This window comes from Ahaetulla prasina, chromosome 12, assembly GCF_028640845.1.
Source record: "Ahaetulla prasina isolate Xishuangbanna chromosome 12, ASM2864084v1, whole genome shotgun sequence".
In the NCBI taxonomy this organism is placed as follows: Eukaryota; Metazoa; Chordata; class Lepidosauria; order Squamata; family Colubridae; genus Ahaetulla; species Ahaetulla prasina.
In genome coordinates this window covers 26,233,254-26,254,924 of record NC_080550.1, presented here as the reverse complement: position 1 = coordinate 26,254,924, position 21,671 = coordinate 26,233,254, and the positions used below count along the sequence as shown (strand labels likewise).

General features: G+C 51.1%; 1 protein-coding gene across 7 annotated transcripts in view; it reads right to left on the bottom strand.

The window, feature by feature from the left end:
* FHOD1 (formin homology 2 domain containing 1) overlaps positions 1–21,276 on the bottom strand; it is a 45,368-nt gene extending 24,092 nt beyond the window's left edge. For 2 of the 7 annotated variants that reach the window (XM_058154816.1, XM_058154818.1), the window contains exons 1-3: positions 13,987–14,299; positions 8,239–8,345; positions 7,216–7,280 (exon numbers count right to left, since the gene is read on the bottom strand). In XM_058154816.1, the coding sequence (XP_058010799.1) occupies positions 7,216–7,280; positions 8,239–8,345; positions 13,987–14,181 (367 nt within the window). In that variant the 5' untranslated portion in view covers positions 14,182–14,299. Of the gene's footprint in view, positions 1–1,481; positions 1,573–7,215; positions 7,281–8,238; positions 8,346–13,499; positions 13,953–13,986; positions 14,300–20,511 lie in introns of those variants that run through there. The other 5 variants (XM_058154819.1, XM_058154820.1, XM_058154817.1 and 2 more) reach the window with 5 other exon arrangements.
* Between the last annotated feature and the right edge of the window lie 395 nt (positions 21,277–21,671).

Sequence of the window (21,671 nt, the reverse complement as noted above, 5' to 3'; positions counted from 1 at the left end):
GGAACGAGCTGCCTCCAGGGATAAGTCAACTCCCTGACCTCCGGACCTTCCGACGCGAGCTGAAGACATTTTTGTTCCATCGCGCAGGGCTGGCCTAATAGTTTTAATGGGGGTTTTTATTAGAGTTTTAATTCTTCTTAGCCAAATTGAATTAGTTTTTTAAAAATGTTTTGTTTTGTTTTTTATAAAACTCTTTCAATTAAAAAAAAAAATGCTTTTAAAAGTAAAAAAAAAAATGCTTTTAAAAGTAAAAAAAAGTTCTGACGACCGTGCACCACAACTGTGATCACGGAACCTTTTTACCTTTTAAAGCACTTTTACTACCGGTTCTCCGGAACCTGAGGTTAAAAATGCTTTTAGCTTTGGATGTGGTTGTTTGGATTGGAAGGGAAAATTTTATTCTATGTTTGGTTTATGTATAACTTTACCTTGTGATTGACCCGGGAAGCCGGGGGGTGGGGGAGGGAGGGGGGTGTTTTGTTTTTGTTTTTTGTTTTTTTGGGAGGGAGGGGGAAAAAAGGGAGAAAAATGTTTTTGTTTTTTTATAAAACTCTTTCAATTAAAAAAAAAAAAATGCTTTTAAAAAGTAAAAAAAAAAAGTTCTGACGACCGTGCACCACAACTGTGATCACCGGAACCTTTTTTTTACCTTTTAAAGCACTTTTTACTACCGGTTCCGGAGTAAAATGTACTGTCCATGCACACATGGTGCGCCCTTGTCGCGTAATGCGAATGCGCAGCCAGGGAACTGGTGGCAAACCGGTTCAGATTTCACCACTGGTGGGAAGAGTCAGGTCTTTGCAGCCCTCTGGAACGAGCTGCCTCCAGGGATACGTCAACTCCCTGACGTCCGGACCTTCCGACGCGAGCTGAAGACATTTTTGTTCCATCGCGCAGAGCTGGCCTAATAGTTTTAATGGGGTTTTTTTATTAGAGTTTTAATTCTTCTTAGCCAAATTGAATTAGTTTTTTTAAAATGTTTTTAATTTTTGTGTTTGTTGTTTTATTTGGCTGTAAACCGCCCTGAGTCCTTTGGGAGAAGGGCGGTATATAAATTAAAATAATAAATAAATAAATAAATAATGGCCCTCAAGGAGCTGCTTTTGAGGGACTCCTGCCCAAAGAAGAGTGGCCCAGCCTGTTCTGGTTCCTTTTCCTGCTCACACAACCCCCTCCTGGCTTGGCCTCTCCAGAAGGAGCCCCAGGCCAGGCCGGTGCAGGCAGGAGAAGCCAGAAGGCCTGTGGGGCTCCCTGCTCAGCACAGGCCCCAAAGGCACACAACTGCTGCCACCCTTCGACCCTCGGCGCACCCCCCTTTTCCTGATCCCAATAGCCACGGACCCCCCATCCCCACCCCGAAGTTGAGGAATTAAAAGGCTAGCAAGGAGGAGATAAGGGCCCAGGTCCAAAGAGCAGCAAGGGAGCCCAGCTCTCCCTTCACCCCCCCCCCCTCAATGTGTGCACAACAGGCAAACACCCACCTTCGAGTGGCTCTCCAGGTAGATGCCCTGGCTGGCTCAAGGGGGTGAGGGGTCTGGAAGGCTGCAGCTGGGCAGGGGCAGCATAAACTCTCTTGAAGGAATTGCACACACCAACACACACACACATACACAGAATTTCAGAAGCTTTTATGAGCTATGATTCCTTCTAACAAGGTGTGAAGACAAAGAACCCAGCATTTTGCTGCCACTGGGCCAGTTGCAGCTTCAGGATGGTCTCCAAGGGCAACTCCACCTCAGGCATGTTGCAGTAACCGAAACAGGAGATGATGCAGCACAAACAACCGGATGCTCCTTCTGGGCGGAGTGGAGGGAGACACTGGAACTCCCTTTTTCCTGCCGGGCAAGGAGAGGTCCATCATGGGACCATTTCTCTCCCGGAAACTCAGCAGCAAAAGAGGAGCACGAGTGTTTCTACTGTTGGCAGTAAATAGCTAAAATCCCGGGCTTGCTTTGATCCTCACAGTTATGTGTTGCCACCCACTCACTGGCGTCTGAGGCCAGGAAGATTTGCTGTCCCCTTTGAGCAGGAAAAGCATCTGCCTGCCCCTGGCCTTGCACAAGCAGAGCGGCCCAGGTGAAGCCATACCCTTCCCAGGTGCAGGAGAGGCCCAGATGTGGGATGGAGGAAGGTCAGCAGGCCCCCAAGGATCGCCTCTCCCCCCAAAAGCTGGTGGGGCAGCTCTGCAGGACTCCGGGGATCCCTCGGCAAACAGCTTGGCTCTGTTCACTCGAGGAAGATCCCAAGGACAGGCTGAATGGATACAGCACAGCTTAGCCCGGAGGACCATCCTCAGCTGAAGGATCACTGAAAGAGATCACCGAGTGGATTTCCACTCCCTGGTGCAGTGCCAGCACTCCATGTGTGAACTGATTGTTACCAGTGGCCTCCCATCGACCAGTGCGCTCCCATAGGGAGGGTCTCCTCAGGGTGCCGTCGGTCAGACAATGTCGGCTGGCGACCCCCAGGGGGAGGGCCTTCTCCGTGGGGGCCCCTGCCCTCTGGAACGAGCTGCCTCCAGGGATAAGTCAACTCCCTGACCTCCGGACCTTCCGACACGAGCTGAAGACATTTTTGTTCCATCGCGCAGGGCTGGCCTAATAGTTTTAATGGGGGTTTTTATTAGAGTTTTAATTCTTCTTAGCCAAATTGAATTAGTTTTTTAAAAATGTTTTTAATTTTTGTGTTTGTTGTTTTATTTGGCTGTAAACCGCCCTGAGTCCTTTGGGAGAAGGGCGGTATATAAATTAAAATAATAAATAAATAAATAAATAATGGCCCTCAAGGAGCTGCTTTTGAGGGACTCCTGTCCGAAGAAGAGTGGCCCAGCCTGTTCTGGTTCCTTTTCCTGCTCACACAACCCCCTCCTGGCTTGGCCTCTCCAGAAGGAGCCCCAGGCCAGGCCGGTGCAGGCAGGAGAAGCCAGAAGGCTTGTGGGGCTCCCTGCTCACCACAGGCCCCAAAGGCATACAACTGCTGCCACCCTTCGACCCTCGGTGCACCCCCCCTTTCCTGATCCCAATAGCCACGGACCCCCCATCCCCACCCCGAAGTTGAGGAATTAAAAGGCTAGCAAGGAGGAGATAAGGGCCCAGCTGCCGAGCGCTGAAAGAGTTCCCAGCCAACGGGCCCCAAGCCCTCCGGGGCATGGGGGTGGGGTGCTTTGCAGACCTCAAAGCAGTGGTGGAATTCAATTTTCTTACTACTGGTTCTGCGGGTGTGGCTTGGTGGGCGTGGCATAGCTTGGTGGGCGTGGCTTGGTGGGCGTGGCTTGGTGGGCGTGGCTTGGTGGGCGTGGCAGGGGAAGGATACTGCAAAATCCCCATTCCCACCCAACTCTGGGGCCAGCCAGAAGTGGTATTTGCCAGTTCTCTGAACTACTCAAAATTTCCGCAACCGGTTCTCCAGAATCTGTCAGAACCTGCTGGATTTCACCCCTGCCTCAAAGCCTCCCCCAGCTGGTTCAGCCAGTCCTCCCAACTGTGGGGTCAGCTCAGGAAGTCCCCTTCTGTGGCTTCCGTCCCTCCCTGCTCTCCTGCTGGGACCAGCAAGGCTGGCGTGGCCCTGAGGATGCGGGGCTGTCCCTCACCATTTCCTGCTGGTCTGCGCCTGACCCTCAGCAGCCCCGCTCTTAGGAAATTTACTTAGAAAGTTGCCATGTGGGTCCATGCCCCCAAACAGGATGCGGCAGACGGCCAGGCCTGCACAGGCTGACTCATGGGGAAGCAGCCAAGAAAGAAACCCTCAGCCTGGCTAGCGGGAGGGACGGAAGAGCTGCCCCGTAGGAGCCCTACGATCAAGGGATCAAGCAGGGATGTGGCTCTGCTGACAGCTGCACCCCCACCCCCAGCCCTTTTCAGGGACAGAAACCGCAGGGCAAAGCCAGAGCAAGAGCTCTTGAAGGAATTGCACACACCAACACACACACACATACACAGAATTTCAGAAGCTTTTATGAGCTATGATTCCTTCTAACAAGGTGTGAAGACAAAGAACCCAGCATTTTGCTGCCACTGAACTCAAAATTTCCGCTACCGGTTCTCCAGAACCTGTCAGAACCTGCTAGATTTCACCCCTGCCTCAAAGCCTCCCCCAGCTGGTTCAGCCAGTCCTCCCAACTGTGGGGTCAGCTCAGGAAGTCCCCTTCTGTGGCTTCCGTCCCTCCCTGCTCTCCTGCTGGGACCAGCAAGGCTGGCGTGGCCCTGAGGATGCGGGGCTGTCCCTCACCATTTCCTGCTGGTCTGCGCCTGACCCTCAGCAGCCCCGCTCTTAGGAAATTTACTTAGAAAGTTGCCATGTGGGTCCATGCCCCCAAACAGGATGCGGCAGACGGCCAGGCCTGCACAGGCTGACTCATGGGGAAGCAGCCCCTTATGCCTCGCGTGTCTCCTCCAGCAACCCCTTCCCTGGAGGTTATTCGTTTTCCCTATTTAAATTCTCTATTCAGTTACACGCCTGCTTCCTTTTTCAAATGTGGCTCCAGATAGCGCATTCCGCAGAGAATAAGCTAAAAATAGCCCCAGCTGCCGAGCGCTGAAAGAGTTCCCAGCCAACGGGCCCCAAGCCCTCCGGGGCATGGGGGGTGGGGGTGCTTTGCAGACCTCAAAGCAGTGGTGGAATTCAATTTTTCTTACTACTGGTTCTGTGGGCGTGGCTTGGTGGGCGTGGCAAGGGAAGGATACTGCAAAATCTCCATTCCCACCCCACTCTGGGGCCAGACAGAGGTGGTATTTGCCGGTTTTCTGAACTACTCAAAATTTCTGCTACCGGTTCTCCAGAACCTGTCAGAACCTGCTAGATTTCACCCCTGCCTCAAAGCCTCCCCCAGCTGGTTCAGCCAGTCCTCCCAACTGTGGGGTCAGCTCAGGAAGTCCCCTTCTGTGGCTTCCTTCCCTCCCTGCTCTCCTGCTGGGACCAGCAAGGCTGGCGTGGCCCTGAGGATGCGGGGCTGTCCCTCACCATTTCCTGCTGGTCTGCGCCTGACCCTCAGCAGCCCCGCTCTTAGGAAATTTACTTAGAAAGTTGCCATGTGGGTCCATGCCCCCAAACAGGATGCGGCAGACGGCCAGGCCTGCACAGGCTGACTCATGGGGAAGCAGCCAAGAAAGAAACCCTCAGCCTGGCTAGCGGGAGGGACTGAAGAGCTGCCCCGTAGGAGCCCTACGATCAAGGGATCAAGCAGGGATGTGGCTCTGCTGACAGCTGCACCCCCACCCCCAGCCCTTTTCAGGGACAGAAACCGCAGGGCAAAGCCAGAGCAAGAGCAAGAGCTCTTGGAAGGGATCCGAAGCAGCAGGAAGACGGCTTCCCTTTCATCGAGCATTTATTGACAAAACCATAGAACAACAATACACACTTAAAAACAAAAAAACAAAACAAAAACCCACCTGAATAATCAATCTGCCCATAACAGGCGCTCCGTCACAGAATCCAGCACCTAACCCAGATAACAGAGCGGGACCTCAAGGCCCAACAATGCTGGGGCTGCTCTAATCCCAGGGATCTTTCAGAGCCCCAGGACCGAAAGAGCTCTCTTCCTGGGTCCTGTGGAGGGTCCAGAGGGGACCCTAGCATGCCTCTCCTGGCAGATCTGATGGACGGACAAGCACAATCCAGGAAAGACATCCTCCCAATGCAGCTGCATGTTGCAAAGGCTCTATGGCCATTATCAGGCCTGGAACTAACCCAGAAGCCCACTGGCCAGCAATGCGGCTGGCAGAGCATAGCGGGAGGATGGCTCTGAGCTGCACGAGACAAGCTACACAAAAACCTCCCTGGCCTCGCCTGCCACCCCTTCCTCAAACAAGAGCCACAATCCCGGAAGGACTCCCAGGCCGCGCTCTGCACCTGTTCAGAGGTAACGATGGCAAATCCCTGAGCCGAAAACCCAGAGCCCCTCTGCCCCCCCTTCAGTGACACCGATTCCTCCCGATCCAGACCCTACAACCTGCAGAGTGGGCTTCCACCGCATCTCCAGGGCAGGGATGGGTCTCATCTCCACACTGACTGGTAGATCCTCTAAGCATTTATGCTACCATTAATTATCAGCTGTTGCTGTCTCTTTTAAAATTTTGCTTGGTTCAGCCGGGAAGAAAGGTGGGCTAAGAAATTATTCTGCCTCATACTACAGTGGGCAGAAGGAATTTCCCCAAGGAAAGGCCACCCCCGGCACTGGCCAGACAAACGCGGCTTCAGCTGGTCCAAGCAACCAGTTTGAGAAGACAACTGAGGCCCCTCACTCAGTCACATAAAGATAAAGTGGGGCGGGGGAGAACATTCAGACTTGCAAAAAGCTGCTCTTATAGCTTCACAATGAGCTCTGCAGCAGGGGTGAAATCCAGCAGGTTCTGGAGAAGGGTAACGGAAATTTTGAGTAGTTCGGAGAACTGGCAAATGCCACCTCTGGCTGGCCCCAGGAGTGGGGTGGTAATGGGGATTTTGCAATATCCTTCCTCCAGGAGTGGGGAGGGATTTTGCAGTATCCTTCCCCTGCCACGCCCACAGAGCCGGTAGTACAAAAAATTGGATTTCACCACTGCTCTGCAGCCTGACTTTCTAAGCCTGGTCTGCCTCATGGACTGACACCCACAAATTACCCACCAGAGATGCCGAGGAGGCTCCTAAAGCAGAAATATCTTCCTCCTGCAGCGGATGCTGTAGAAGGAAACAAGCAGCCCACCAGCAAGAAGCTCCAGAAGCCCAAATTCCCTGAGGTTGCCTGGTCTCCTCAACACCTTCCCTGGTGGCCTCATCACACACACACCACCCCCCAGGGCAGACTGCTCCTGGATTGTCCATGAAGGAATCTGAATCCAAACCCAACTGAGGGAGGGAGGGGAGCTCCATTTCGCTGCCTCTCTCACTGCTTTCCACTCTGCCTCTACTTTTCCCTCACCCCCCACATCTCCCCACCCCCGTAGTATAGTCCTGTTGCTCACTCGCCCCGCCACCCCAGGTTGTTTCCTCCTCCCATTCTGCCATGCCACCATTTCTTACCCCAGATTCATACCAGCTCCACCTCCACCACTTTTTGCCAATTCCTTCCCTGTTAATTCCAAGCCGGAGATCGGTCTTTCATACAGCAACCATCACTGGGTGCACATTTCCACCAAGATCACCAACATGACTGAAAGGTGGCGCAACCGCCGGCCTTACCAGGGCCTGGGGAGCCCTCCAGAGCAGCCCTTCCACAGCCCAGACCCAGGCAGGACTCACCGATGATGGCATGCACTCGGACCGAGAGCTGCGTGCGCAGGAGCAGGATTGGCCGCCTCCCTTTGCTGCAACAAGAGGAGACCAAGTGAGGAAGCCAGTCAGGACCAAAAACCGCTGGCTGCTTCAAGATCCCCCACCCGCCCACCCACGCAGGGCCTGCCATCTGCTGACACAAAAGACAGCATCCAGAAAACACTACATGTAACTCCTCTGCTGCGTGGGTGCCGGTCTGCATCCGGGTCCAATTCAAGGTGTTGGTTGTGACCTATATAGCCCCAGATGGTATAGGTCCAGGCTACCTATAGAACTGGCTTCATCTCATCACATCAGTACATCTCACCTGGTGAGGTAAGGAAGGCATTTTGCAGATCCCGTCAGCCAAAGGATTTGGACTGAGGGTCCAGGAAGAGGGCCGTCTCAGCCAAATGCCCCCATCTGGTGGGATATCCTGCCCCCCCCCAAAGACGTGAGGCAGCCCCCCCCCTCCTGAAAGGAGGGAAAACGTGGCTCTGAGGCCTGGACCCCAGGGGAGCACACAGCTGTGAGGCTGGTTAGCCCATTGAAAAGCCCTTCTCTCCTTTTCATTAATTTTTAACAAGATTTTATTTCATTCTTGCCTCTTCTTAATTTTTTAAACACAGTTTTTATATTTTAATATTTTATTTGTGCATTACCCAGAGTCTCTCGGTGAGGAAGATAGGCAGTTTAAAAATTTGATCAACAAACCAGCAAAGTAAAAATAGAAGGGTGCCGGCAAGGTGCCAGCAACTGGGGCCAGGGGGGAGAAAGGAGCTGCAGGTGTGGCCACCACGCACGATGAACCGAGCCTCCTCATGAATAGGTAAGCACATCACCTTTGAGTCTGCCTGGTTGCCTCACACACATCGAGTGCAACATCTGACACCCCCAAATTGAGATGTGCTTCTCCTTCCAGATTAAAAGCGCCAGATGTGCTGGCAAGAGGCGCACAGGAGGGAAGTTTGCAAGTGGAAAAGGAGGTAAAATCCCCCAGCAGGGATTCACCTGATGTCTTCGTAGAATGCTTCCAGATCGTCCTTCTGTTCCAGCAGCGAAAGTTCCAGGTCCAAATAGTATCCGGAAGTTAGCACTTGCAAGGCGCAGTCCTCCAGCTGCAAAAGAGGTACATCTGGATATTAGCCCAGCAAGGAGCATCTGCTCTGGGATTCCTCCTGGCCCCTTGCCCAGCACGGGCAAAGGCAGTGCCTGCATTGGCACCTAACCCTGGCTTCTTTGGAGGCAGGGCCAGATCCTGCCCTCAGCTCCACCTCTTCAGGTGCTGGACCAAGCCAGGGCCATCAGATGCGCTCTAAGGTGGGTGAGAGCCCCCTGCCCTTCCCAGCTGTAGCTGCTCAGAAGGGAGGAGCCAGCAGACCCACACCTCAGCCCCACCCCACCCACCCACCCACCCACCCCGATCCCCAGAAAAGCAGCCCAGGATTTGAAGGAGAATTTCTTCCCAGCACTGAATAAAAAAGAATCAAGGCCTACAAGCAGGGAGGCGGGAGTTTGCAGACACCCTTCCGGGGGAAGAAGGGAAATAGAGATCAAATGGAAATTTACAACCAAAGGAAGAATTCTCAAGGGTGAACACAGAAGAGCCAAAAAAGGCAAAGTTAAAGTTGGAAATCTTTTCCCTCTGTAGAAAGAGAACACGACAGTGGTGGAAAGGGAGGAAAAGAGGTAACAGACCACCTGCTAAATAGAAAAGCATTAACTTCTGCAGGCAAGTTGTTCCAATAATTAATCAGTGGAATAACTTGCCTGCAGAAGTTGTAAATGCTCCAACACTGGAAATTTTTAAGAAAATGTTGGATGGCTATTTGTCTGAAATGGTGTAGGGTTTCCTGCTTTTTTTTAAAATTTATTTATTTGATTTTTATACCGCCCTTCTCCCGAAGGACTCAGGGCGGTGTACAGGCAAGATAAAACAATACAATATACAGATTAAAATACCATTTAAAAAACTTATTTAAATTAGCCTAACATTAAAAAATTTCCATACTAAAAACCCCGTTTAAAAATTGATAAAAGATAAAATTCAAGACAGCCCCGCGCAAATAAAAAGATGCGTCTTCAGTTCGTGACGGAATGTCCGAAGGTCAGGTATTTGGCGTAAACCCGGGGGAAGTTCGTTCCAGAGTGTGGGAGCCCCCACAGAGAAGGACCTTCCCCTGGGGGCCGCCAGCCGACATTGCTTGGCGGACGGCACCCTGAGAAGTCCCTCTCTGTGAGAGCGTACGGGTCGGTGGGAGGCATGTGGTAACAGCAGGCGGTCCCGTAAGTACCCAGGCCCTAAGCCATGGAGCGCTTTAAAGGTCATAACCAACACCTTAAAGCGCACTCGAAAGGCCACAGGCAGCCAGTGCAGTCTGCGCAGGAGCGGTGTTACGTGGGAGCTACGCGGAGCTCCCTCTATCACCCGCGCAGCTGCATTCTGGACTAACTGAAGCCTCCGAGTGCACTTCAAGGGGAGCCCCATGTAGAGAGCATTACAATAATCCTTGGGCAGGGGGTTGGACTAGAAGACCTCCAAGGTCCCTTCCAACTCTGATATTATTATTATTATATTATTTTTTTTTATTCAAAAAGTTTTACAGAATTTTTTTCCCTTCCCCCCCTCCCCTCCCCTCTCCCTTCACAACCCCCCCCCCGACTTCCCGGAACGAGCACAAGGTATAGTTAAAAATAAAACAAACATATGTTAAAAAAATTTCATCCCAACTTAATTATACTCCTACAATCATCAATTCCTAACTTCCCCAAAACAATCAAAAATAATACATCATAATCATTCAAAAACAGTCTGATAACTCTTAGTCTGATATCTACTTTGAATATAGTCAATCCATTTTTTCCATTCCTTTAAGTATCTTTCTTGCGTATTGTCTTTCAAAAAGGCTGATATTTTCGCCATCTCAGCCAAATTGGCAACTTTCAATATCCATTCTTCTATTGTAGGTACTTCTTTTTTCTTCCAGTACTGTCCTATTAATAATCTTGCTGCTGTTATTAGATTTAAAATCAATTTAGTCTCAATTACTGTACAGTCCGTAATAATTCCCAACAGAAAAAATTGTGGTAGGAACTTTATCTTCTTTTTCAAAACATTTTGTAAAATCCACCAAATTTTTATCCAAAAGGCCTTTATATCCTTACAAGTCCACCAAATATGAAAATATGTAGTGTCATCACAATTACATCTCCAACATTTTGCTTGCATATCTGGATACATACACGATAATTTCTTAGGATCTAAATGCCATCTATAAAACATTTTATAAAAATTTTCCCTCAAATTCTGTGAATTTAACATTTCTAACCCAAATTTTTTCCCAAGTTTCCAATAATATTGGCTCCTGAAAATTTTGTGCCCACTTTATCATACAGTCCTTTACCAAGTCCCTTTCAGAATCTGTTTCAAGTAACACATTATACAATCTCTTTATATGCTCCTGAGACTGATTTCTAATTTGCTTTACCAAATTTCCCTCATTCTGCTCTATACCAGTTTTCTGATCTTCCTTCCATCTAGCACGTAGTTGCTCATATTGAAACCAAGTATAATTTTTCCCTTCTTCTTTTAGTACGTGCAAAGATTTTAATTGCAAATTACCTCTTTCAGTATACAAAAGGTCTTTATATGTAATCATTTCCTGATTCTGTTCTATATTTATATTCTCTATTGTATGTCTAGGACTTGCCCACACAGGAACCTTATAATTTAGTTTATAAGAGTATTTTTTCCAAACACGCAGACGAGCAGTTCTTAACACATGGTTTTTAAAGGCCATATCCACTTTTTTGTCATAAATTAAATAAGCATGCCATCCATATAGCAAGTCATAACCTTCTATATTCAGAATTCTTTCCTCCGTTAAATTATATTATTATTATTATAATTAGCACCACTGCTACCCCACTTAGCAGGTGGACTGTTACCTCTTTTCCTCCTGCTGAGAGCCAGCAGTAGCATCCCAGAATCCTGGTTCTGCACTGCAAACATTGATTAGCTGAGCAGTTTAGTAATCTAGCTTTTAAGTACTTTAGAGGCTCTGTAGCATTTTAATATTCCCATTTATTCCATATTTTTGTTTAACTAGTTCTAGTTCCCGGGGGTAAGATGGGCACCCAATAACTTTGATAAATATGGGATTCATTTAGAAATATTTTTTTCCGTTTTTCCTGAGGTCTTTATTTCTGATATGAATATATAAATCTTTGATATAATAAGTGATACAATAAAGCAGTGATGTCGGTGCAGATAAAGTATACACTGAACGGAATGGTGAGGATGAGGCAGTTGAAGTTCTAACAGACCTATGTCAACAAGTCTGGAGAAGGAAATTTTTACTGAGAAGTGCAAGCTGAGGTAGAGCTGACAATTCATCTTTGTCTCAACGACAGCACACAAGACTTTTGGTGTGCAAACCATGGCAGAATGTGAAATACATTGGAATGAGCTGGCATAACCAGACCAGTTCGCAAGAACCGGTAGTAAAATCGGTGGGAGGCTCTGCCCACTGACCCAGGCGTCATCAGGAAGTCTCTGCATGCGCAGAAGCTTCTGCGCATGAGCGAAATGAGCGCACGCAGTCCCACTGCAAACTGGTAGTAAAGGTAAGTAGAACCCACCCCTGAACCAGACCCCACGATTGCTCTTCTGGTTTGCAGAGAGCAAACAAATTTAGAGACAAGGTCAGCCAGAAGAGAAGGACAGCAGAACATAAATGGGTGCTTCCTCCATGTCTCATATACCATAAATATATTACTATGTAATAACTCAGAACTGGAGATGATGATGTCAGGAAGCTAAAAACTGAAGACTTGGAGATATGCAGCCACTTCCACTTGGTTGACAGAAAGGAAATAAGACTTGTGAAAGTAAAAAATGGGAAGTAGAACAAGTCAAGTTAACGTAAAGTATTAAAAAATAGAGGTAAATATGAACAGGCGTATTTAGTTATCTTAAAGTTTATGGAAGAGATGCAAATGGCACACAACTTGAACAAAAAGGAATGGAGGCTGCGGTAAAAAAATAAAAAGGAGATTAATTTTAGGGGAAAACCTATGCAGAATCATGGATGTTTTATTCATGCATTCAGTTTTGTTTATATAACATATTTTGTCCCGGTTTCAATAAAGACTGAAGTATCTGAATGCAACCGAGATCAGACTAAAGGAATAATCTTTCCTGCGCCCCTGAAAACCCAACTATGAAAATGGGGCACTAAGAATGACCAAAAGGAAGGCAAGATTATTCATTTGGTGGCAGCTACTAAGAACCTGGGATCTGCAAACAGTCCCTTAGTCCTCCATCAAATATCCTGGCTGCTCTCCGAGAGGACCAAGCATGCAGAATCTCACGCATGTCGAGGAGTGGACGAAGGACTAGGACAAAAACAATTATACTTGGCAAGACTGAGGAAAGTTGGAAGGGATGTCAGTGAATACGTCCAGATGGACAGCATGGAAGATCAAGTTTGACTGAAGAGGTAGAACAGTTGTGGCCACAAGGAGCTCAGCCCAACTCCGGAATAGCTGACTGGGTAAACCAGCCTGCCCACTGTGGTCTCCTTATGGGTAGGCTAACCTTTTGCAGGTAGGTTAAACCTGAACCAAGTCAATGCAACCAACAGGTGTGGATCACAGCCCTGTGAGGTAATTTTGTGCCTGCATTATTAACCATTACCCATGGCTTAGGGCCTGGGTACTTACGGGACCGCCTGCTGTTACCACATGCCTCCCACCGACCCGTACGCTCTCACAGAGAGGGACTTCTCAGGGTGCCGTCTGCCAAACAATGCCGGCTGGCGGCCCCCAGGGGAAGGGCCTTCTCTGTGGGGGCTCCCACCCTCTGGAACGAACTTCCCCCGGGTTTACGCCAAATACCTGACCTTCGGACCTTCCGTCGCGAACTGAAGACACATCTTTTCATTCGCGCGGGGCTGGCTTGAACTGAATTTTATCAATTTTAAATTTTTATTAACTAATTTTAAATGGGGTTTTTTTAGTCTAGTATATTTTAACCCATCAAGCTAATTTTAAAATACGTTTTTTAATCTGCATTTTAGATGGTATATTGCATTGTCTGTTTTATTTTTGCCTGTACACCGCCCTGAGTCCTTCGGGAGAAGGGCGGTATAAAAATCAAATAAATAAAACAAACAAATAAATACGCATTTGGTGAGGCCAGAGAAACAACCAGTTGCTCAGCAGGCATTTGGCGGGGGTCTTCTGCTCTCCAGCCCCCCCGCCCCACAAACCTCTCCCCGTTTCACAGACGCTCCGGGAAGGCAGCTGGGGCTCCGTCCCGCGTCTCAGTGGCCCAGCGTTTCTTCCGCCGGCAGGCGGCCCCAAAGCCAGCTGGCAGCGATAAGAGCCGCCTCGTGGGCCCCGCGGCGGAAAGGTCTTTCCTGTTTGTTCCCGGCTGTTTTTAGCAACAGGAGCAAAAGAGCCTGCCCGGAGCTCGTCACCCGCGCCGCTCAGAATAGAAGCCGCCCGGCCGCCCCAGCCAGCCCGGGGCCGCTGCCTTGGCTGCCAGGCTCAGCTGGCGCGGCTCCTTTGGGGCGAGGGATCCGAGCGGCCGGCACAGACCGGCCTCCCTTCGACCTGCTCCACTTGGGGTCGCGCGGCGGAGGGACCCCGGGAAGCAACTCGGAGGCGCCGGGCGGCGTCTGCCAGAGGGAGCCCCGGGCTGCCTTCCCACGCGCGGCTGCTTCTCCAGCCCACCCACCCCCCCGAGGCGCTCACCCGCAGCGGCGCGCCCAGCAGGCGGAGGAAGGCGGGCACTTGGGCGGCCAGCGGCAGCGCCTCGGCCACGGGTGAGGTGGGCGGGCGGCGGGGCTCGGGGAAGGCGGCGCAGCAGAAGGGGTCCGCGTCCTCCAAGTACTGCAGGCGGCACTGCACGGTGCCCGGCGCCTCCGGGGGCGCGGCCGGCTCGGCCATGGTGCGGCTGCGGCGGCGGCGGCGGATCTGCGGCGCTCTCCCCGGGCGGGCAGAGCTGCGCCGGAGGGGCGAAGGGCGGGCGGGCCGCGCCGGTCGGGGATTGGCGAGGCGGAGCTTCCAGGGCGGGGACCCGCGGAGACCCCCCAGCGGCCGCCGCTCCACCCCTCCGCCGTCCCCGCCTGCCTCTGCCGGTGTCCCTGGGCGCGCGTCCGGCGCGGAGCGGAGCCGAGCGGCTGTCCTGCGCCGAGGCTCCAGCGCCGGGCGAAAAGCGGCCGCCGGTCAGGGAACGCAGCCCCGCCGTTCCCTCTGCGGAGCCCGGCGAGAAAGGAGCGCTTTCCCTGCGCCTCTCAGCCCTCGGCCGAAGCTGCTTTGGAACCGGGGCTTCCGGGCAGGGCTCAGGCAAAGGGCAGCTCTTCGTCCGGATCTCGCTCCGGCTTAAGCCGGCCGTTACTCGGAAGCGCCGGCCGAGCCGGGCACCCGAGCGACGCTCCAGACCAGCCGCACTTCCTCTGCCGGCGGCCCCGAAGAAGGGAGAGCCCAGAGCCGTCGAGGGCTGCGCAGGCCTGGGGTCGCCCGGCGCGTCTCCCTCGGCGGACGGGGCAGTTGGAGGGGGGCTCACCGGTGGCCTCCCCACATCTCTCCCTGCGCCGATCCGGCCGGGTTGAGCGGGCGGAAGAAACGCGCTTCCCCCGCCGCTGCCCTGCGCGCTTCCTTCCTTCCTTTTAAAGGCCCTGCCGGGGCTCGGGCTGCGCTTCGGTTCGCCCCCTCCGGCCCTGCAGAAGAAGCCGCCCTCCGAAACCGGGCCCGGGAAGGCCAAGGTGGCCCCGCTGCTCTGGCGGATCTGGGGACGGGGCGGCCCTGGCCCAGAATCCGGAGTAAGGGGGGTGGGTGGATGGGGGAGTTCCGGACTCGGCCCCAGTGAGAAAGGCTCAGCTTCTTGGTCCAAGGACCCTTTTTTGCCCAGCGGCCATCGATCCCTTTTCCAGCTTCCGGTTCCTCAGATGGGCTGTTTCAGCTGGTGGGTTGTTGTTTTTTTTTGGTAAGCACATCAAGAAAGCGTCGATTTTAGCAGAAGCAAAAAAAAGTTAAAAAAAGGAAAAAAAATGATCGGTTGGCATTTGATACTCCCTTTGGGCCTTGTTTTATACCTTTTTGTTCCTATCTACATTACCCCAATAAATTAAGGGTGGCTATTTTTTTATTTTTTAAAAAATATTTTGAAATTAAAAGTTCTTCAAGACAGTACAAGAATAAAGCCAGCTTCAGAGGAAGCAGCCTGGTCTAGTGGTTAAGACACTGTGTTCCCAATTCGGCTCTGAGCCTGATGCCAAAACTGATGAAGAACCTCAGAGACGATGTTCTCTGTTTTATTGAAGCGCCCCAAGAAAAGGGTCCTGGCCAAAAATGCCAAGGAACCTCGAACAGTAGAACTAAGAAAGCTTTATACATTTTCACTAAAGTGGAAGACGGGATATATAAAACAAATCATCTATTAAACATTTTAGTAATCATCTAACAATTGACCAATAGGATGGTCTCTAGTTGTCCCTATTCCTAAGCCTTGGCTAATGAATATGCCAGGAGTTGTACAAATACATATTCTATTTGCTCCAGGCCACCCCTATTTCTAACTTCTAGCTGGGCTATGCAGGATGTCTAACTCTTTTTTACTGTTATATAGTTACCTAGTTCTCTAACCACCTGCAATTGGTACAATTGGTACACCGTGCATATTCTCTGTGAATAAACATTCTTTGTTCTTGCCAGACAGACTCCACAATTACAGGCGTCCCAGTTTTCTTTCAAGGGCAGATGCGCATCCTTGCTTCGCTTTAGCAGCCCATCAGACTAAGTTAGAAACCAGGAGACTGAGTTCGAGTCCAGCCCTGGGCATGAAACTTGGCTGAGTGTCTTTGGGCCAATCGCTCTCTCAGGACAGCCCAAATAGAAGGAGGAAGGAATGTTAGGTACATTCAGTGCTTTGAGTTATTTATAAAAATAATAAAGGATAGGATAAAAATAAAATAATAAAAATAAAAAGTACCAAGTATTTAAAACATGAATTTGTTGCTCACTCAACAATGGATGTGAAGTCTACCAGAAAGATGCAGGGCAGGCTGGACTCAGTTGCATGAAAGGAAACCAGGCGCTCCTCTGGGGACTAGAGATGGGGGGGAGGGGCGCATAGAAGTTGTGCTCTTCAGAGACACACACCCTCCAGTCGCTACCAAGCAGAAAAGCCACTTTCCTCCTCAGTGACGCTTGTCTTGCAGACTCATACGTTCTCGTACCACTCCAAGGAGTTTCTGGCTTCAAGGCTCCACATCAGTTGAAATTGGATCTGGGGGTTCACAAGAACCGAACCCTCTGCAGCTTCCCTTTGGTGCCCACAGGATCCATCAGTCATGGGGCAAGTCTAGCTGCCCGGCCGGAAGTGGAGGGACTTCTGAGAGGGGCTGTGTGAGGGACCCCAGGACCTTGGCCCCGTCCCTGCCGATGTAGTCTGAGGAAGGCTTTCGGGAAGCGGATGATCCCCCTCGTAGTACGGCAGAATCTTAGCTCCAGGGGGCTTAGGGGCTACCATTTCCACTTGGACAGCCAGAGAGATGACAGCCAGAGAGCTTCTGTGGACACTTCCATGCCGAATAGTGTACAATGATTGCACCAACTTGACCAGACGTGCTTGTAGCCCCAGGTCTTGTAGGCCTCTCCGTAGCATCTCATGATCAACACAATCGAAGGCTTTCATGTAATCGATGAAGCTCATGTAAATGATCATTTTCCATGACCAGCGCAGATTTGCAATATGTTGACAGGTGACCCCCCATGACCCCTTCAGAAGCCAGCTTGACATCCGGTAATTTCCTTTCAATAGTTGGTGCTAGATGTTCTATACTTTTAAGCAGAAACTTAATGCTGATCGAAGCTGTTCCGAAGCTGATCGGACACTAGTTAGGTCCTATTCTAGGACCTACCTAGTGGCAATGAGGGAGGCGAGGCGTTCCTACGCCTCCACCCTCATTGCGTCGGCAGATAACCGCCCGGCCGCCCTGTTTCGGGTGACCCGCTCCCTCCTTCATCAGGAGGTGCGGGATGACCCTTTGCAGGGACGTGCCGAGGAGTTTAGTGGTTATCTACACGATAAAATCGCTCAGCTCCGGGACGGTCTGGACTGAAATTGGGATGATCCAAGCGAGGGAGAGGAGGCACGTCTTGTCGAGTCTGTTTGGGATGAGTTTGACCCTGTGGCTCCCGAGGACGTGGACAGGTTGTTGGGGAGGCTTCACGCCACTACATGTTTACTGGACCCGTGTCCTTCCTGGCTGGTACTGGCCACTCAGGAGGTGACACGAGGCTGGCTCCAGAGGATTATCAACGCTTCTTTGTTGGAAGGGGTTTTCCCTGCCGCCTTGAAAGAGGCCGTGGTGAGACCCCTCCTCAAGAAGCCCTCCCTGGACCCAGCTATTTTGGGTAATTATCGTTCAATTATCGCTTCGTTGCGAAGGTTGTAGAGAGTGCTGTGGCGCGACAGCTACCCCAATACCTGGATGAAGCCGTCTATCTAGACCCGTTCCAGTCCGGCTTCCGACCCGGATACAGCACGGAGACAGCTTTGGTCGCATTGGTGGATGATCTCTGGAGGGCCAGGGACAGGGGTTATTCCTCTGCCCTGGTCCTATTAGACCTCTCAGCGGCTTTTGATACCATCGACCATGGTATCTTGCTGCGCCGATTGGGGGGATTGGGAGTGGGAGGCACCGTGTATCGGTGGTTCTCCTCCTATCTCTCCGACCGGTCGCAGACGGTGTTGACGGGGGCAGAGGTCGACCGCGAGGTGCCTCACTTGTGGGGTGCCGCAGGGGTCGATCTTCTCGCCCCTTCTGTTCAACATCTATATGAAGCCGTTGGGTAAGATCATCAGTGGCTTCGGGGTGAGATACCAGCTGTACGCTGATGACACCCAGCTGTACTTTTCCACCCCGGGCCACCCCAATGAAGTTGTTGAAGTGCTGTCCCAGTGTTTGGAAGCCGTACGGGTCTGGATGGGGAGAAACAGGCTCAAGCTTAATCCCTCCAAGACGGAGTGGCTGTGGATGCCGGCACCCCGGTTGGAGGCGAGTTATTGGCCCCAAAGGATAGGGTGCGCAACTTAGGTGTCCTCCTGGATGAACGGCTGTCGTTTGAAGATCATTTGACGGCCGTCTCCAGGAGGGCCTTCCACCAGGTTCACCTGGTTCGGCAGTTGCGCCCCTTCCTTGATCGGGATGCCTTGTGCACAGTCACTCATGCATTCGTTACCTCTCGCTTGGATTATTGTAATGCTCTCTACATGGGGCTCCCCTTGAGGTGCACTCGGAGGCTTCAGTTAGTCCAGAATGCAGCTGCGTGGGTGATAGAGGCAGCTTCGCGTAGCTCCCGTGTAACACCGCTCCTGCGCAGACTGCACTGGCTACCTGTGGCCTTTCGAGTGCACTTTAAGGTTTTGGTTACGACCTTTAAAGCGCTCCATGGCTTAGGGCCTGGGTACTTACGGGACCGCCTGCTGTTACCACATGCCTCCCACTGACCCGTACGCTCTCACAGAGAGGGACTTCTCAGGGTGCCGTCCGCCAAGCAATGTCGGCTGGCGGCCCCCAGGGGAAGGTCCTTCTCTGTGGGGGCTCCCACACTCTGGAACGAGCTTCCCCCGGGTTTACGCCAAATACCTGACCTTCGGACCTTTCGCCGCGAACTGAAGACATATCTTTTCATTCGCGCGGGGCTGGCTTAAATTTTACTGATTTTAAATTTTCTACTACTAATTTTTAAATGGGGTTTTAGTTTTTTATACATTTTAAAGTTTTAGGCCAATTATAATAAGTTTTTAAACTTGCATTTTAAACTGTATATTGTATTGTCTGTTTTTACTTTTGCCTGTACACCGCCCTGAGTCCTTTGGGAGAAGGGCAGTATAAAAATCAAATAAATAATAATAATAATAATGCTGATGTGTGAGGGATGAGAGCAACTGTATGATATCTGGAGCAATCTTTACCCCTTTTTGGCAGTGGAAGGAACATTGGGCATTTCCAATCCTGTGGCTGAGTGTTGGTTTCCCATATTTTCTGGCATAGATCTCTAATGACTGTGAGTGATACAGGTCTCAGTAATTCTGCAGCAGTCATGTCAGCACCTGGAGTCTTGCCGTATGGCAGTCGGTTCATCACCCATATGATCTCTTCCTGAAGGATGGCCAATTTATAGGTCTCTTATTTCTACAGGGAGGCAGCAGAATGTGGGGTGGGTGGGGAATGGGTCCCAGCCTCAGAGGGCAGAGCAGGGACGGGCATTTCTGTCTCTGCTGGGAAGAACCTTCTGCCTGCTGGAACTGGGTGTGTTTGTTGTTGCCTGTGGAAACACTGCCCTGTAGACTCCAGACTCACAAAAATGGAAAAGGGCCATGAATGGGGGGTGGAGGGGGGAGGATGACCCACTATCTTGAGCCTGCCATGAGTCATCCAGAAGTGTGATCATGGTATAAAGGCCACATTATAATGAGCTTATATAAATCAATTGTGCAACTATACATGTGGATTATTGTGTGCAATTTGAGATCAAATTTCAAAAAGGATGGAGAATTGCTAGGGAAGATTCAGAGGAAGGCAAATAAAATGGTCAAGGGCCTGGAAAGTTTTAGGGCAGGGGTGTCAAACTCGCATCATCACGGCATCATCATGTGATGTATCGTGGCTTTTTCCCCCTTTGCTAAACCGGGTGTGGGCGTGGCCACTGAGTGACGCACTTGGCCCGCAGGCCGTGAGTTTGACACCCCTGGTTTAGGGAATGAGGTGACATTGAGGGCTTTTTAGTGTGGAAAGGATGTGGCTAAGGGATATGATTGAGCTATACAAAACTATGCACAGAATGGATGAAGCAGACAAGGAGAAATTATTTTCCCTTCCCAAAATACTAGAAACACAAATTAACCAAAAGAAACTGAAACAGGAAGGAATCTGAACAAAGGGGTGGTTTTTAACACAATGTCAATTCTATTTTGGAATTCACTGCTGTGTGAAACGTGGTGCTGGCTACCAGCTTGGCTGGCTGTGAAAAGGGACTGGAACAACCATGGAAGTTCTGGGGAAGAAGAGCTGTTGGCTGGCTGGGAGACTGGAGGGTTTCCTGGGGCGGCTGGCAAGGCCATTGGCAGAAGAGCACAACTTCGGTTCCTTTTGGTGCCCCAGAGAGGGAGGAAAGTATATGAATAATTACAATAATGTCAACAAAAGTTGCAGCCTAGAATTTGGCCTTCAAATGACTTTCCCCAAAACATGGGATGAAACAACCTACCTTTGCATCTGGAGGGGTTTTGGCACGTCTCAGTCCTTCTTGCCTATTTTCAGGGGCTTGGAAGCTGATGAAACCCGGCTGCATCTCCCCCGTCAGAAGGGCCCTCATGCTGCACCAGAGCTTTTCCTGGCGTTCCTCTTTGGGACAATTCGGCATGAGACTTTGGGCATCTATTTGCAGCTGGATGATGCGCAGCAAGCACTGTCAGATGCCACAGGTCTTCAGACTGGTTAATGAGTACCTTTGCTGCCACAGCTGGAAGCTCTCCTGGGACCTGTGAGTCATCCCCTGAATTGCCAGCTGCACTCTGAGTTGGTTTTCCTTGAAAAAAAATGACTCCAACCTTATGAGGAAAACCCCAGTTCAGATTTGTGTGGTTTCCATGGTTCCTTAGTAGTCATAGGAAGCCAAACTATAATCACAGAATTCCTAGTCAACATTTCCAGCACAACTGAAGGAGGAAATGACACGGTCCAGCCTTTTGAACAATCTGGGGTAGGGGCAGGGTTATTGGATCATGGCTGATTTCCCAAGCCTGGCAGAGGCTCTTCTAGAATCGCCCTGAGCTTTGCAACCAGGGCCTGCCGTGGGATTTGCATCCTGGAGCCCCGAGGCTCTTTCTGTTGTGTTTTGCCCGCTCTCACCGCAGCCGGGGTCTGCTTATCTGCTTCCGAACGCTGAAGAATGTCCTAGCATGCCTCCCAGCCCCAGCCCTGGCTCCATGCCCAGACAGGCTGAGGAGGGGGCATCTCCCGGCCCCAGCCCTGGCTCCATGCCCAGACAGGCTGAGGAAGGGGCATCTCCCGGTCCCAGCCCTGGCTCCATGCCCAGGCAGGCTGAGGAGGGGGCATCTCCCGGCCCCAGCCCTGGCTCCATGCCCAGACAGGCTGAAGAAGAGCAAGTATCTCCAGCCCCCAGCTCTGGCTCCATGCCCAGGCAAACGGAGCAACTAGACCCCTCCCCCTCCTCCACAGCATGTGAGCCTGAGGAAGGTCAATTACCAACAGCTGCCAATTGGAGTGACCCTCGCGTCAGAAGACTGGATAGGCGGAGGCAACAGAAGGAAGGGAGGGGCAGGCCTGGATAAGTGCTGAGTCATGGAGCCACACCCCATGGCCTATATAAAGGATCTGCTTTCTGGCATTCTCTGAGTCAGGCAA